The 18,019-nt window shown below is 35.7% G+C and overlaps 1 protein-coding gene across 7 annotated transcripts in view; it reads left to right on the top strand.

The window, feature by feature from the left end:
• Positions 1 to 18,019, top strand: part of LOC136858356 (uncharacterized) — a 562,168-nt gene that overhangs the window by 505,815 nt on the left and 38,334 nt on the right. For all 7 annotated transcript variants that reach the window (XM_068225512.1, XM_068225514.1, XM_068225513.1 and 4 more), the window contains 9 exons: positions 726 to 955; positions 1,405 to 1,571; positions 6,308 to 6,452; positions 7,988 to 8,139; positions 8,231 to 8,363; positions 11,128 to 11,318; positions 12,581 to 12,650; positions 12,749 to 12,943; positions 16,959 to 17,156. In XM_068225512.1, coding sequence (XP_068081613.1) covers positions 726 to 955; positions 1,405 to 1,571; positions 6,308 to 6,452; positions 7,988 to 8,139; positions 8,231 to 8,363; positions 11,128 to 11,318; positions 12,581 to 12,650; positions 12,749 to 12,943; positions 16,959 to 17,156 — 1,481 coding nt within the window. The remainder of the gene's footprint in view (positions 1 to 725; positions 956 to 1,404; positions 1,572 to 6,307; positions 6,453 to 7,987; positions 8,140 to 8,230; positions 8,364 to 11,127; positions 11,319 to 12,580; positions 12,651 to 12,748; positions 12,944 to 16,958; positions 17,157 to 18,019) is intronic.

The following is an 18,019-nucleotide window of genomic DNA, read 5'->3' on the forward strand; positions in this document are numbered from 1 at the left end:
ATCTTATTTATATACCGGTAGTAATAACATTGTAATTACTATCTTTACACCGGTGTGTTTTCGGACCAGCTTTGCTTTACAGAAGTGAAAGCTGAATGGACTCAGGATATTTTATTCATAAGTCATAAGTAACAGACATGAAAGTACCAGTGCTGAGAATGATTGCTGGTACTAACAGGTGGGAACAATGGCAGAAGTGTACTTGGAATGAGGAGATAAAGGCTAAGTTAGGAATGAGCTCAATTGATGAAGCTGTACACAAAAAGAGGCTTTGGTGGTGGAGTCATGCGAGGCGAATGGAGGAGGATAGGTTACCTAGGATAATAATGGACTCGGTCATTGCAAACTATAAATATAAAAACGCACATGGTACTGAAAGCTACTTTTTACTTTTATGCTCAATAATTCTTCCACACATACCTGGGGTCTATCGATGATTTGGACAGGGGAAGCCAAGAAAGCTCAGTTTTCTCTTTGACTTCTTTCACCAAAAATGCCTGTGCTCAACTCCCTTGTGTTGTAAATAATATTTTACACACCTAAAGCTTCCTCTGTACAGCAGCAAAAACCACATCAGAGTCTGTTTGGTGGTTCTCAAGATCAGCCCACACAAACACAAACATCTACTGGAGACTAATATTTTAGATTTTATTTTTTATTTATTTAGTTTTCATATTTTGCATTAACATCTTTCAGTCACAATTTTCTTTCTTATGTGATTGCAGGATCCTTTGCGTTGGTGTGGAGGATGTGGTGAGTTCGAGTTCAATTTCCGTTGCCATGGAGGAGAAACTGGTTCGTGTTAAGCTCCAGATAGTTATCCTGTGTCCTCAGTTCTTGGACCATGTTTATCAGCATCCTGGCACCATTCTGGGTCGTATTTTACAGCCAGATCGAGTCCTGGCTATGCTCCTAGGGGTGGAAGAAAGCAGTATCTCAGAGCAACACAGAGCAGGTAATTACTCTTAATGTTAACAATGCAAACAAGTAACAAGATAAAGATAGAATATAAATAGTTCAAACAGCCTCCCAGTTTTTAACTAAACATTTTATAGATAACTTAACTAGCAACAAGGAGGAGAATGTATTGTACTGGCTATTAAATAGTATTAAAAATGAAACACTTCAGTAATAACTGTTCTCTTCTTCCTGTCTTTTTTTATTAATAGCTGAATTTAGCTAATATCATTGAATTGGCTAAAAACGTTCTGTGACATATTGGTATGATTCTCCTCTGTTTTATGTTTTCATGAATGCCATTAAATTTCCCTTTTTAATAATGCCTTATCTTATGTAATAATTACAAAGCAGACCTTTAATATAAGAAACTAACAACAAAGTCAAATCTTAGTTAAATCCTATGTTTACTATTCTGTTAATTCTTATGTTTTATCTTATTCTTAGCATTAGCATCATATCAACAGTGGCAGCGATTACCAGTGAAAGATCAGGATGAATCTTCTGTTGGTGATTTCCTTGAGGTAGCCATGGGTATCCTTGCCAAAGTTTCACGAAATGCTGCACGTTCAGAACGAGCTATGTTTTCTGTTATACCAAAGAAAGTGAATAAGGTTTGTATATATTTTACTAATATCACAGTTCTAACTTAGAAATACCATATTCTAAAGTACCAATTTGGAAAATAATTCATAACCTTTTAAGTCCTTTTTTTGTTTCCTTTTTTTTTTTTTTGCTTTGTTATTTGTCAACCATTCCTCTAAGTTGAATATCAAGATTTATTTTGTTTTGTGAAACTAAAATGATTTCTGTGAATCTTTAATGTATGTATGACTATTGAGAGATTTTGATATTCCACACTAGTTCATTCATAAGTTCATGGGTGACCACGACTTTGCATTTTCTACTTTTTATTCTCCTTTCGACCTCTTCTAGCTCCTTGAGCCTTTTAGTATTTGACCTTTCTCTTTAAAGGCATTTAACAATCAGTAGTGTCACTCTGTTTAGAAAGACAGAATGGTTTAGAAATGAAACTGGACTAAGACAGGGGAGTGTGTTGTCACCTTTTTTCGTTTCTAATGGTTATGGACGAAATTACAAAGAAGACAAAGGAAGCATATGGGAACGAGGAAATGAAGTTATTACTATTTGTGGATGATCTTGTGGTCTGTGAAACAAACAGCAAAGAAGTTCAAGAACAACTTGATATACTGAACAAGGAAATTGAAAAGTATGGTATGAATATCAGCGCAGAGAAAAGCAAGACCATGGTGATATCGAGAGGAGAAAACCGAGATGCATTGTGAAAATCGGTGGTCAAAGCATTGAAATTGTTGCCAGTTTCAAATACCTAGGGAGTGAATTAATGCAGAATACATGGCTGGACATGGAGATTAGCAAGAGGGTGCAACAGAGCAATGCATTCTACTAGAGTCTAAGAAATCTTATCTGGAATAAGGAAGTACCAAGGAAGTGTAAAGAGATAACGTACAAAATGTATTATGCACCCATATTCACCTACAGTATGCAGCTGAGACCTGACAAGTAGGGAGGAGAGTAGAATTCGAGCCAGTGAAATGAAATACCTAAAAAGTATGATAGGAAAGACGAGGAAAGACAGACTGAGAAACAAAGATGTGAAAAAGGAGATTAGAATGGAGAACTTAAATGAGAGAATTGATAGGAGTAAACTAAGATTGTATGGAAATGTAAATAGGATTGGGGAAGAATACAAAACAAAATTATGGAGATGAAGTTCAAGGGAAAGAGAGCAAGAGAGAGACCTAGAAAAAAGTGGATCGATTCAATAAAGAGGAGTGCAAGAAGAGGAAACCTGGACTGGGACAAAATGATAGAAGAGGAATGGTGGAAGGAGAGTGGAAGGTGGAAAAGTGCCATAAATACCCTGACATGACAGAAGGGGAAAGGAGGATGATGATGAGTGTCACCTTGCTCTGTCTTTGCTTTCATTTAGGAAAAGGCTAGGAAAACAACTGATAGGGAATCTGCCACCTGGGCGACTGCCCTAAATGCAGATCAGTATTGATTGGTTGATTGATTATTGATTCAAGTGAGTACTAGATTTCTTATCTGTATTCTGCCTTTGATTCGTCAACATTTAACTAATTTTTTCTCTCTTTCATTCTTATACAGTGTGTAATTGAAATAAGGTATCCCTATCTAATAGGTGGTAGAAGAGATTATTCTAAGCAACCTATGTGAAGAAATTATCATGTCAGCTATCTTTAACTTAAGAATTAAATATTAAAAAGTGAATGTTACTAGGTTTTCAGTAACTCTTTAGACAGCAGTGGCAAACTAAGTCTGCTGTTGCTAGAGGGTGTTGGGGTGAGGCAATGTAGGTCAGGGGAAGTTGTTGCATAATCGAAGGACAAGTTTGCCTGTTAGTAGGGGTGAGGAGGAAAGAGTCTCCTCTGGTAAAATCCCTACATAAACAAATTATTATTGTTATTGTTGTTGCAACATCACATAAAGGATTGGGATATTTGGACTGGTAGTAGACCTACTGTGTAGCCTACCGAATATACGTGGATGTGATTGGTCGATTGATTGATTTGTTGTTGTTGTTGTTGTTTTAAAGGACAAAAATAATTTTGATAATCAGCCCCAGTGAATGGCCCCTTCCCTCAAATGTAGGCTGTAGTTGTTCAGTGTCTTGAAATCTCTGAAGAACAGCAACAAAAGCCCAATTACTTGGGTGTCTTCAGTTGGGAAAACGATCCTGATACATTCGTCCCACTGAGTGAGTGGCTACGTAGTTTTGGTCACGTAGCTGTCAGCCTGCATTTGGGAGATAGTAGGTTCAAACACCACTGTTGGCAGCCCTGAAGATGGTTTCCCATGGTTTCCCATTTTCACACCAGGCAAATGCTGGGACTGTATCTTAATCAAGGCCACGGTCGCTGTCCCATCATTGCCATAAGATCCATCTGTATCAGTGTGATAAAGCAAATTGTAAAAAAAAAAAAAAAAAAAAAAAACTCTCACCCTTGCTCTATGACCTCTCGCCTTACCACCATAAATTAAAATCATATCACACATTTCATGATTTGATAAAACCATTTTGCCTCCACTCGGAACCTGCACCCTTTCTTTAGTCACAAGTTCGATGACTAAGATAATGTCCTGTATCACAGCTGTTTATCACTGAAGTTTAGGAAAGATATTCAGCTGTGTTTCTGGTCGTACCAATATCATTAAGACTGGTCTGTTTTAATCTTGTGCTTGTGGCTTGAATGCTCTCAGTGCACTTACCTCAAGACATATTGACCTATATTGCACAGCCTTAGAGGAGAGGGTGATCTGGGGAAATCACAGCTGTATTGATGTATATAGTGCCTATTGACTTCTCTAAAATATTTACCAAACTTTTGTGGTTTATTTTCTTCTGCACTAATTAAGATAGAAGCAAACTTTTTGAGGATGTTTCCTTAGAATACCATCACTAGTTCAAATAACGTACCTTATTTCAATTACACCCTGCATAAAGGTTGTTTGCTTGAAACATATATTGGTGTTTAGAAATGAGCACTGTATATATTGGCCAACATACAGTATATCACAATGACAGCGCACTGATTATAATTTCAGAGATTCTATAGATAATCACTTCTACCATTTAGGTACCATTTTCAAAGCTGAACAAGTTTTTCTAAACACCGCTCTGTAATGAAGGATGCTAACTTTTGCTTGAACCACTCTTTTACAGCATCAGAACCATTTGATCAGTAGTGAAATGCTTAACTCTTTGTGGCTTTCTTCAGTAGACCAAAAATGTGACTATCGCAAGCAGGGTTGCCAGATACCTAAAATCAAAATACGGGACAGATGTGCGATCGAGGAAATAAACGGGCTCGTATTCTACAAGTTATAAACTTCGTTTCAAAATGATACGTTGACATAGTGCAGTTTATTAATGCATGCCTTAACATTTATACACAGACTGAAACTTACAGTACCGAGCAAGTTGGCTGTGCGGTTTGGGTCATGTACCTATGAGCTTGTATTTGGGAGACGATGGGTTCGAAGCCCATTTTCACACCAGGCAAATGCTGGGGCTGTACCTTAATTAAGGCCACGGCGCTTCCTTCCAACTCCTAGCCCTTCCCTGTCCCATCGTCGCCGAAGCCCACTGTTGGCAGCCCTGAAGATCGTTTTCTGTGATTTCCCATTGTACACCAGGCAAATGTAGCCTGTCTTAAGGCCACGGTCAATATCCTAGCCCTTTTCTATCCCATCATCACATTAAGACCTGACACTATCGCTGCGACGTAAAACAAATAGGGAAAAACTTAGTTTATTTAATTATTCACACCAGTTCTTTCAATTTCAGTATATTTTCATTTCTCTGAAGTGCTGTTAACAGTTTTTTGTCATTCTTAACAATTTCATAAAAATCTATCCGTGATATTGAAGAAAAATTTACAGAAATTAACAACTCAGACCTAATCAAGTCAGCAGAACATAATATTTCAAACAGCTGATAATTTCACACGAACATGCGATGGATTCGGCCTACCTCAGGCAGCTGCCCGCTATTATGCGTCTTATTCCCCAGGATGCATAATCCGAGAACTGCAAACAAAAAAATAGAAAAACAATTTTTAAAATCTACGAACTCACCCCAGACAAAGAAACCAAGGAGTGAAGAAATCTATTCGCTTTGAAAGAAAAAAGAAAAGCTCTTGGTACTTATCAGAGGTGGAAACACTGGGGTATTTCTCTCAAGGTTCAAAATATGGGACAATTGCCATCCCGGATAGGAACTGTCTGGGACGCGGGACGTTTATCACGAATACGGTACTGTCCCATAAAATCCGGGACGTCTGGCAACCCTGATCACAAGGGAAGAGATCTTGGCAGGTAATCCATACCCCAGCAAAAACTGCATTAACTGTCCATCATTGCATTGGTTAAGTGTTGATGTGTGTTACCATGGAGCACAAAAACACTTCATAACAGTTTTCTCAGTCATTGCATTAGAATTGAATTTTGCCATGTTGTATTCATTTGGAGTTAGTCATTAAACACATATGTTACTTCAACTTCTTCCTAGACTTAGCAGACATATCTCTCAAACTGACCACATTCTGAGCTGTTAACCCTGCAGTACTGTCACCTCTTAGTTATTCTGAAGTTTTTGCAGTTTTTCCAGTTCTTGTGTCTATATTTTAATTGAACAACTCTTATGTTATAAATTTAACTAGTGATGTAAATATTTCTGTATGTCTTGGTTTCCTTTTGTCCTGAAATGTGACCATGTTTTGTGTTTTACAGTCTCTCATTGTTTCTGATTCTAAATTCATTTTATATTTACATTTGTTATTAGGGTCAAAATAAAGTAATTGTGCTGCTGAATGAACCTATCACAAATGAAGACAAAATAAAAATAAAAGTGGATAAGAATGGAGAGCATGTAGATGTGGCTGTCTTTAGAAAGAGAAATCCATACACATTACACTTCCAAATGCCAGGTATGGATTTGTTTTATCACATTCTCTGACTGTAAAATTATATAGCTGTAAACTGGCCAAGCACTCAAAGGAAAATAAAAATGTTTTGTTGTCCTTCAAATATATTTATAAGTATGAAATAAGCATTTACCTAAAAATCCAATATCTGGTGATTTGCAACAATAAATAATTTCAACTATTATTGTTAAATGTACTGAAGGAATAATCAGGTGCATGACTTTGAGATGAGCAGGGTAAGAAATGATAAAATAGTGTCTAGTTTCATATTGTTTCAAGATATAGAGAAAAGAAAACATGGTTCTTATCTTTCTTATGAAATTACAATAGCTGCCTCTGTGGATCAGTGGTAGAGTGTCGGCCTCCAGATCCCAAGGTAGCGGGTTCAAACCCGGCAGAGGCAGTCGGATTTTTGAAGGGCGGAAAAAAGTCCATTCAACACTCCATGTCATACGATGTTGGCATGTAGAAGATCTCTGGTGACACATTTGGTGTTTACCTGACAAAATTAATTGAAGCTCAGCCCTAGATGCCCAAGAGAGTTTCGGTTTACTCGGGCTGCCATCTAGTAGGCCTATAGTAAAACAGAACGTCGAAATTGACGAGCGAACAGCAAGATGGCATCAAATTGAAATGTCTGCACACGGTAGCTGAGGCCATACGATTATTATTATTATTATTATTATTATTATTATTATTATTATTATTATTATTATTATTATTTTTTTGCTAGGGGCTTTACGTCGCACCGACACAGATAGGTCTTATGGCGACGATGGGATAGGAAAGGCCTAGGAGTTGGAAGGAAGCGGCCGTGGCCTTAATTAAGGTACAGCCCCAGCATTTGCCTGGTGTGAAAATGGGAAACCACGGAAAACCATTTTCAGGGCTGCCGACAGTGGGATTCGAACCTACTATCTCCCGGATGCAAGCTCACAGCCGCGCGCATTATTATTATTATTATTATTATTATTATTATGAAATTACAATCAAAATTCAATAAAACTTCACCTGCTAATTTTGAAGCTTTCAGTACTGGTGAATATTCAAACCCCCCAAAATCTCTATATGTTACTGGTTTTATAATCTATTGAACTCCACTGATGTTGGCTATTTTTAATGCTTGACTGATAATTTATATATTGTATCAATGCTGATATTCATTATTCAACTTAGCATTTAATATTTATTTAGAATTTGTTTTCACATTTCCATTCACTCTGGAAATCCTCCTCACTATCTGAGACAATGTTTTCAAATCTCCAATAATATGTAAAGCTGTTGAAGTTACAAGTTGCTTACATATTTTAGTAACCTTTCTCATTGCATCTGGTGTCATTTCATTATTCACACAATAATATTGCTTTTTACATAACTTGCTTATTGCACTTTCAGTGGCTCCCTTCTTTCTGAGAAATGAAACCTTAAAATAGATAAGATTCTATATAGTATTGGTTCAAACCAAAAATTGATTGATGCATGTACTGTGCTGTTTAAAACTTCTCCCATTTTGGATTATAAATTCATGTTTATTTCAGAGTGCTGTTTGGAGGTATCAATGTTGGCTAGTGTAATTGTTGAAAAAAATGGACAAGTACTTGGTGCTCGTCAAGTAAAATGTGAGAGCCGCATGAGAGAACTGGACCAAATTTTACAGACCTCTGGGAGTCCTCTAGAGTTCATGTGTCAGGTTGGTGGTGTTGTGCAAATTATGACATTTTTAATTACTGTAAAACAAATATAATCATGTTTAAGGTCTTCTTATTTACTTCTATTTTTAGACACTGGGTTTTGGTTCAGGTGACCGTGAGCAACTAGACAATTTTCTCGTCACAGCATTTCAGCGAAATATCCCTCCAAATTTTAACTTGCTCCAGTCAGCAGGCCTCTCTCTTCATCATAGGCCACATACAAGTAAGTATAGAATTCAGTTAATATATGCCAAATTTATTGATGGACATACTGATCAAGAATAGTGATAGGAATATGGTCAAATGGTAAATTAAAAAAGAATGATCTAAAAATAATTGGGATGAAGGCAATAAAGAGAAATGAAGCAAATGTAAGTTTATTGGAAAAACATCCAAAACCATCCGCACAAAGAGAATGACAATGTAAAAACTTTCCAATCAGCAGAATAGTGCTTATAGCATAGATATAATATTAAAAGCCAAAATAGAAGTCATTATACCACAGAATAATATGTTTTATCCAATCAAGAACACATTTTCAGGACTTCACATATTATAATATTTATTTATTTATTTATTTATTTATTTATTTATTTATTTATTTATTTATTTATTTATTTATTTATTTATTTATTTATTTACTTATTTATTTATTTATTTATTTATTTATTTATTTATTTATTTATTTATTTATTTATTTATTTATTTATTTGTCTTCTTCTTCTTACCATTATGCCAATATAGCATCTAGTTTCCAACTTCTTATCCCTTCAGCCCTCTTGTTTTATCCAATCAAGAACACATTTTCAGGACTTCACATATTATAATAGTTATTTATTTATTTATTTATTTATTTATTTATTTATTTATTTATTTACTTATTTATTTATTTATTTATTTATTTATTTATTTATTTATTTGTCTTCTTCTTACCATTATGCCAATATAGCATCTAGTTTCCAACTTCTTATCCCTTCAGCCCTCTCATTCGTTTATCAAACTCCTGATCTGCTCAACTTTCTGTAAATGTCAGTCTTGGTTCCCTCAGCATTTCTTCCCTTCTAGCCTTGTTTTAAGAATTTATTTGCTTTCCATTTATTGTTCATTCTTTCAACATGTCCACTTCAACTCAGCTGTTGCTTATGCACCTCATAACAATAACAGTATATAATAATAAAAATTCATTATCCATTTAACTTCTAGGGTTGATTATTCCCCCCTGGACTCAGCGAGGGATCCCACCTCTACTGCCACAGGGCAGTGTCCTGGTGCGTGAGACGTTGGGTTAGGGGAACAATTGGAAAGGAGGACCAGTACCTTGCCCAGGCAGCCTCACCTGCTATACTGAACAGGGACCTTGTGGGGGGGATGAGGGGATCTTTTCCTTTTCTTCTATCTATTTTTCCCTCCATTTTTAATCTACCCAAACTAGATAAGAAGAGAATACTACATTGTAAATCATAATCATAAGGGCATGGCACTGCATCACCTGATTTATATATAGGTTAGTTTGATCAACAACATGCTGATAAAATTCAAGAGTAAAAAACAGAACAAGTCCACAAATGTCTCATATCTTCACAAATAACTTTCAGTATTTGCTCCAGGATTCTCAGTGAAAGGCAGAGTGGTGAAGTAGAGAATAAAAAAATAAAAATAAAAACTATATATTCGGGACATCAACCTAAGAAGATCTTTTGTCCCTGCTTTGCACTATATGTTGTGAATCTGCGTGTATTTGGAAATGGCAGAAGTGTAAAGTGTTGAATGTGAAGAAAGGAACATTAAGGACGACACAAACACCCAGTCCCCAGGCCAGGGATATTAATCATTAACAATTAAAAACCCTTGACCGGCCCGGGAATTGAACCTGGAGCCGCCGGGTGACAAGCGGACGGGTTGCCCCCTACACCGCGGGGCCGGACAAGTAGAGAATTCTCAGGGTGATAAAATATTACGTCTTCATCATCATCCCCTTCACTGTCTGTATCACTTTTCATACCTGATGGAAGTATTTTGGGTCCTACAATAATTATAGTTGTTGAAAGATATTTTAGTAATTACAGTTTAATATTGTAAGTGATAGGAGAACATGAATGACAGAACCAAATATTAAGGTATGGTCAATGATTTTCTTCAATAGTGTCACTGATTCATGAACATAACTTAGTTAATTTAGTATATTTTCTTTTTATTATTCTGATTTTCCATCTGTAGGCTATAATTATTTTTTCTATTATGTTTTAGCCAACATCAACTTACAATGAATGTACAGTTTTATTGTATTGTATGCACATGTATTTTACAGCTCTATGCAAATGCAATTTTAATTTCACTTTAATATTACCGAAAGACATTACTGTACCTATTTATCAGCATTAAGTCAAATTCTGTGTTTTTTCAAAATGCTGTGAAATGCTAAATTGCAAATGTACAAATGCTACAAATGCTAATTTCAAACCAAAATGTTAAATATCTGATTTCAGAATGCTAAAAATCACCACCCCTGTCTATTACATGTGCTGAAAACTTGTTATTATTGCTGTTCACTGATATAAATATAAAATATTTAAACTGGTAAAGTAACATGTAATGAACAGTACTCAACTTATGCATACTGCAACAGAAATTACAATTATTTAAAGAAATTGCCAGAAGCCAAACGTTTGACATACTTCCCAGCAAAATATTGTTTCAAATGTTGTTAATTTATTTGCATTCCAACCATGTACTGGTACTTAAAAGATTCCAGTGGAAATAGTGGTTTGGAAATAACTTTAGAAAGATTATCTTCTTCTTTGGATTGGCTACAATCTTGGCGAAGTTGGTTTGATTTCATATTGTTCTCATCAATGTTTCTGATTTCATTTTTGACCAGTCTCATATGTTTCTGAGCCAGAAGCATCTAGAATTATAATGAACTGCTTATCACTGCAAGCAGATAAACATTTATATGCAAAAATTTAACATCTTCCTGTACATTTCAGGTGCTGAAGAATACCCAACATTATTGCATTTTGCTGCAAGATTTGGTTTGGAAAAGCTAGCATGGCAGCTGTTAGAGTGTCCAGGAGGAGAACATGCATGCGAGATCCGAAATGCATGTGATGTGACTCCAGCTGAGATGGCAGAGGCTGCTGGCCATTCCAAGCTAGCTAATGCTTTGAGGGGATATATGGTAAAGATCTACAAATTGTCTTTGAAATACAAACTTCTTTTTTTTATTTTTATTAACTGATTAGAATGTCAGCAGCAAAATAGTAGAGTAAAAACATATATACTGTAGGTTGAAGTAATTTGTGTGTGTTATGCGTGCTTAGGTTACTGAGGAAAAAGAAATCACTACTTTTAATAACATTTGTAATGCCTACTTTTTTTTATGAAACTTCCAGTTATTTTTACTAATACTAAACTGCTATATGTATGCATGTTTTAGAGCTGCACAGAGTATCCTTATAATTTGCTTTCTCTTGTAATAGGATAGTAATTAGTGATGAAAAGCATCATGCCGTTTTTGGGCACCAGTGTACACAGTGCCACTGCTACATATGACACCGTGCCATTGCATTGTTGCTGTCTTAGAGCTGCCTATTCCAGAACTGCATGGTTTATTTAGCACTCATAGAGGAGTGCAGTAGACTTACAGGTCTATGTTCTAACAGTCTATGGTAGTGAGTGGTTTACTACATTGTTTTGTCCAGTTTTCTCGGAACTAGAGCTAATGGACTTTCTAAAATCATTTCATTTTTCATTTGTTACAACGAAAGACAATAGAAAATATGTGCAAGAGGCTAGTTTTACGACTATCTGCCATCTCATTCTGATAATGGTAATGGTCACAGTAGGATTAAACCTACAAGAGAACACAGCACAAGGCATGTGGTACGAGATGCATGGCGCCAACCCGGGAGGGCTTGGACACCGACACTAGCCCAACATTTGCCTGAAAGTGTAAATGCGAATGCACAGAAAATCATTCTCAGGACAGCTGATGGTGGGGTTCAAACCCACCCGTCTTCCAAATGCGGAACTCGGCTGCATTGCCATAGTGCATTAACACATGCGGCCACTCCACTCAGTTTTTACACCACTAATAGTAATATATAATATTTCTCTTATAGTTTAGTGATCTATAATATTTTTCTTCCAGCTTATTGAATTCTTATTGGCCATTTTTCCTTTTATTTTTAAAAATCAGTTTTGATGATGCTGTATATATTTTAAGTGCAGCTTTTACATGTGTTATTGTGGCAAGTTTATTTCTGTGTTTTCTTCATTTAGTTTAGGAGCTTATAATATATTTTTAAACATATTTCTGTTCTAGATTTGACGGGAAAATTGTGAATTTCCTATACAATAGTTGTGGTATTTGTATCAATAAATGACTTCACCTTGCAATAACTTTGTGCTTCTCTGTTTTTCTTTTCCCCAACTGGGAAGCAAATGACTGAATTCACCAGCATGTACAGTTACCTCAAGATTATAAGTGAAAGCAATGGCAAACCAACAGGTAAGCAGTGACAAATTAAAAATACTAAAGTATGTGCATTGTTGTTTATCCAGTCATCCTGGTTTCAGTTCTAAATTAAAACTTTTCTTTTTCATCAGGTTTTGACAATGCAGAGTATCATCATCCTCGCCCACTCAGTGAAACTTACCAAATACCCCCTTCAGCACGCACATTAGCAGAACAAAACTATCAGATCCCCCCCACAGCTCGCCCTTTCAAGCCTACCACTTCAAACCAACAATTGCAAGAGACTGAACCTGAAATGGGAGGATACATGGAAATGCATCCTTCAGGTTTGTTATTTAATTATTTTCTTATTTAACAGGATAGTTAGGGCATTGAACAACCTGCATAAGCAGAAACATTTCAGGAAAAAAAAGTAAGAAGAAGAAGAACAAGAAACCGTTAGGGACATCAGATAAATTTATTAAAACGGGAAGTATTGGCCTTTTCTAGTAAGATCATTGTTTAGTTATTATCTTCCTTACTTTATAAACAATCATGAGTCCAGTGCTCTGTATGATGATCTTCAATTCAAAGAGTCCTAGGTTTGATTTCTGGCCAGGCAAGGAATTTTAGCTTTTATCTGGTTAATTCCCCTGGCTTTGGGACTGCGTATTTGTGTTTGTCTTAAGACACCTTTTCATTTACGCACAACACTCCAACACCACCACTGAAACTTATAATAGTTGAATACGTCCCTATATTTAGGGTTTGCCTTAGGAAGGGCGGATAGCCATAAAACGGGGCCAAGTCCACATGTGTGATGCAAATTTCTCTTCAGTGTTCTCCCTAGGACCTTTTTAATGCGCGCACTGCCCTGCCATTTTTAGAGACCGCTCAGCTAATATAACCTAGATATGTGCTAATTACATAATATTAATACATATTTGAGTCATTGGGTGCTCCAAATTAACATGCAAATACTGTAAAACTGTTAATTTAAATGATAAATCATTATTACTATTAGCATAATTGCATCAGTTACATAGAAGATCAAATGTTTAGCTTGACCACTACGTAGTTGCGAGCGGGGGTCTGGATTAGTGTGGAATCGCATGCGAGCCCTCTTTTCCGCATGACGTCACAAACCTGTATGGCAGTCCACATGTTCACACCAATCGAGTGGTAGGCCTAAGTACGCTGAAACATGATTTGAAAGGAGCAATAGAACACTAGAAGTTCAAAATACTCTGTTATGCCTTGTTTGTGATAATAACACTAAAATAGTTCAATTTTGCAGTTAATTTTTAGCTGTATGATATTACTGTTAACTCCCTGAGGGGAATGAATTGAATTTTTTTAATAATGAAGTTTTACGTAGTATTCCCTGCCCGGCTACTGATTCTTGCCACCCGGCTGACAAAAATTTCTGGGGAGAACACTGCTCTTTTAAACCCATAGGAAAAACATCAGAGAAAAAAATATATATAAACATGACAAAAATTCACAGCAGCCACATCTAACATGTTCAAACAATGGGAGGCAGAAAAGCAGGCTTAGCCAGTAGAACTGTTCGACTTCTGGGTTCAAGTTGGCAGGTTCGAATCCAGCTCAGTCTGGTGGTATTTAAAGGTAATCAAATACGTCAGCCGTGTGTCAGCAGATTTACCGGCATATTAAAAAAAAGCTGTGGGACAAAATTCTGGCACCTCATCGTCTCCAAAAGTTGTAAAAGTAGATAGTGCAACATAAAAACCAATAACATTGTATGGGGCAAGTCCTACAAGGATTGCTGTCCTTCCTGCATGTTGGTAAATGATAGCTCAGTCACCGTCACACTGTTCTTGTATGCACATAAACTTTGATGAATTGATAATCAGATTGAAAAACACAAAACAATAATACACCCCATTACAGTAAGTGTTGAAAATGCTATCCCTCGGCCTGTAGAAAAGTCTTGTAGTGTGTGATGATATTCTGGTTCCCTCTCTGCAATTCGGCCTCATGAATCTTCAAAGTTTTGGTGCAAATTGCATTTAAAAATCTACAACACATGAAAATATGTTATTCTACACTCCAGAAGCCGTGAAACATACTGAATCAATCAGTTACTGCTGTATAAGAAGCAATCACATTGTATGCTGAACAAAAGCGTATCGCAGACTACCTGAGACCATTACATCACTGGACAAGCTATGCGAGTTGGGCAGCTATTGCATTATCCACTTGCCTAGACACGGCACAGGAAATAACCGGCAACTCGACTGAGGCTCATACTGTAGTTATTTTTATTACCGACATAAGAAAAAGAGGCTAAGATGTACTGGGGAAATGATAGGAAGACTTAGTAATTATGGGCACAGCCAAACAAATCAAGAGTGATCAGCAAGGTGTAGGGCTCTCTGGAAGAGTATTTTTAATAGCTATTCATTGATGAGATTGTGGCATAACCTCGTGATCAGCCCCTAATTGACAGGAATTGGATAAGAAGGATGATGATGATAATAATTTCAGTCATCTTGGTTCTTTTGTGCCATTTTAGAACAGTATGATCATAAACTTGCACATGTTTTTGAACATACATTGTTCAACATACTGTACATTATATTCACTCTCCTGACACTTATTTTAAAAGAATCACATGATTTAACTTTTTTAAAGGTGAGAGAGTGGTAACTGTAACATTTTGACATGAATATGTCTTACAGCTGGGAATCACCCAAAAATTATTACAGTTTACTTATCGGCAAAAACCCAAAAGACTATTGTGTCTAGTTATGTAGTCTATGAAAGCACTGATCTAAATGAATAAACTCATAAGCATTTCTTTATAGAGAGAGAAATGTATGTAAATATGACAAAAATTTCACAGTAGTGATATCTAAAGGGATACAGGCAAATACTTCCATCATAATGCAGTTATAAATGCATCACTACAAAAGAGAGGTTCTGACCAGAACTACAAGAATATTTTTAATTTTTTGTAAAGAGTTTTGCAGTTTCTAAAAGAAAGTCTAAAAAATTCAATGAGTGCAGATGTAATTTGAAATAGATTTATTTTTTATTTATATTTTTGACATCGTTGCTGCTGTGCCAAAACCGCGAATGCGACAATGCTCTTCCTTAGATTCACAATTAAGTATTTATTTATTTTCCACCTAGTCGATACAATGATTGCTTAAGGCAATTTTTAATGGTCAAAAGTGGTACATGTTTCGTATATTATCAACATCTTCAGCCACATAACACTGTTTAGATGAAAAATATATAAAATTGACAAAGTAATGCTTTAGAGGAAGTGTCCTTAAAATTAACATAAGATTGACAAGACTAAAACAAGATGTTGATAATATACGAAACATGTACCACTTTTGACCATTAAAAATTGCCTTAAGCAATCATTGTATCGACTAGGTGGAAAATAAATAAATACTTAATTGTGAATCTATTGAAGTGCGATACGGACCATGAAGCTGATTTTATGTAATGCTCTTCCTATCGATTACTTCCCTCAAGACTGGTTACTCCTCCCAGCCACATATTGATATGCAGTCCATCAGAACAATTTTCATTGAGTTCATTTTCCTATACTCATGTGTGAAGGAAAATGAACCTTAAATACATCATACACCAAGAGTGGGTAAATATGTCATGCAAAGATACATCCTACAGTATGGTATAGTGAGGCTCATTTTCCTTTACACAAGAGAATAGAAAAATGAACTCAACGAAGATTGTTCTGATGGACTGTATGCGGCTGGGAGGCGTGACTAGTCTTAAAGGAAATAATGGGTAAGAAGAGCATTGTCACATTCGCAGTTTTGGCACAGCAGTGATGACATTAGCAATTAAAGCATGTCCAAGATGTCATTTGATTTTAGAAAAGTATATTTACAAACCAAATATACAGAGATTTAGGAAATTATATGTAAAATAAGAAATCTTTATCTCTGATTGTTTCCTATCATTCAGTTTGTTGGAAGTTTCTCTAAACATTCTCAGGAAACATGTGACATGCATGGCCCATTTTTCCTTTTATATGTTCTTTTGCAACTTATTTGCACCACACATGTCTGAATCCATGAACAGTTTTGGAATTCTTTTGTTTAGAATAATATATTTTATTCTAAAGACATACAATTAATTAAAAGACAAAAGTTACTCCAAAACATTACCAAAGTGATGGTTACTGGAAAATTTTGGGCAGCTTGCAAATAGTATTATTCTGAATAAAAGAATAGGTGTAAAACTGTTCAATTCAAAGGTAGATTTGAATTACAGTATGTTTCACCATAAATTTTTAAGTTCATAATTTAATACTTCACTTACAACCCACTACATAATATATAAATATTTTTCCTACAGGTACAAACAGACTGCCTTTTCCAGAGAATTTGGACTTCCTAAACACAGTAGCAGCATGTATAAAGAAAAGTTCTGAAAATTTACATACTCATTCAAATTCTCCAACACGAGTATTACCTTCATCTAAATCTGCAAGTCAGAATCACATTGATCAAATAAGCCTTGATTCTGGCCAAGATGAAAAACTGCTTCAAACAGGTGAATATTCTTATTTTATTTACATACTATAATTTCATATCGTATTCCTAGTATCATGTCCATTTGATGAAGATGGTGAAATTTTAGGGGCTTCATTAAAGAGGATAAATTTGAAATATGATCAGATTTATTCTGATGAGATTGGAATAGTTGTGTCTTTAAGAAGATAGTAATACTGTATATCCTACTTTGGTCAAGATTTTTTTTGTATAAAATATTAACTTTGTCTTACATTTAAACCTTCATATTAAGAAAACATTGAGCTGATTTTTTCTTAAAGCAGATTCAGATGGTAAATAAAATAATCTCACATGAATAATCTAAACATTTTTAATAAATTAAGAATTTATTTAGTACTTGCCAAATATTTAAATGCCAGTGTTCACTCACCAGATGTTCATATCATAGCGGTAGAGCTGCTGTGTAGCTAAGACACGATGTTGGCCTCATTCCACTCTTGTAATAGAATTGAGATTTTCCTCTCTTCCATTTTTCTTCTTTCTGGTTGAAAATAATCAGATTAAGGATGCCATGTTTATGCATATTAGTAAGGACATTTAGATGAAAGGAGGATAATTATGCAGTTGTAAACAATTACTCTACCTCGTCTTTCTTCTACTCTGTCCTTAAAAATGAGGTTGAAATCAACATCTTATGTTTTCCTGGAACAGTAATGTTATTCCCATACTTACTGCTGTAGCGACTGGTACCCCAGTTGGTACTAGGCCTCTCCAACTCACAACCATCACTTATTTATGTCTGATGCATCACATTCTTTCTGGCCCATCCTCCTCTTATCTTTCCGGACCTGATCCCACCATATTGTTTTAGGCCTTTCTGGTGGCCACCTTCCCACCACCTCA

This window comes from Anabrus simplex, chromosome 1, assembly GCF_040414725.1.
Source record: "Anabrus simplex isolate iqAnaSimp1 chromosome 1, ASM4041472v1, whole genome shotgun sequence".
In the NCBI taxonomy this organism is placed as follows: domain Eukaryota; kingdom Metazoa; phylum Arthropoda; class Insecta; order Orthoptera; family Tettigoniidae; genus Anabrus; species Anabrus simplex.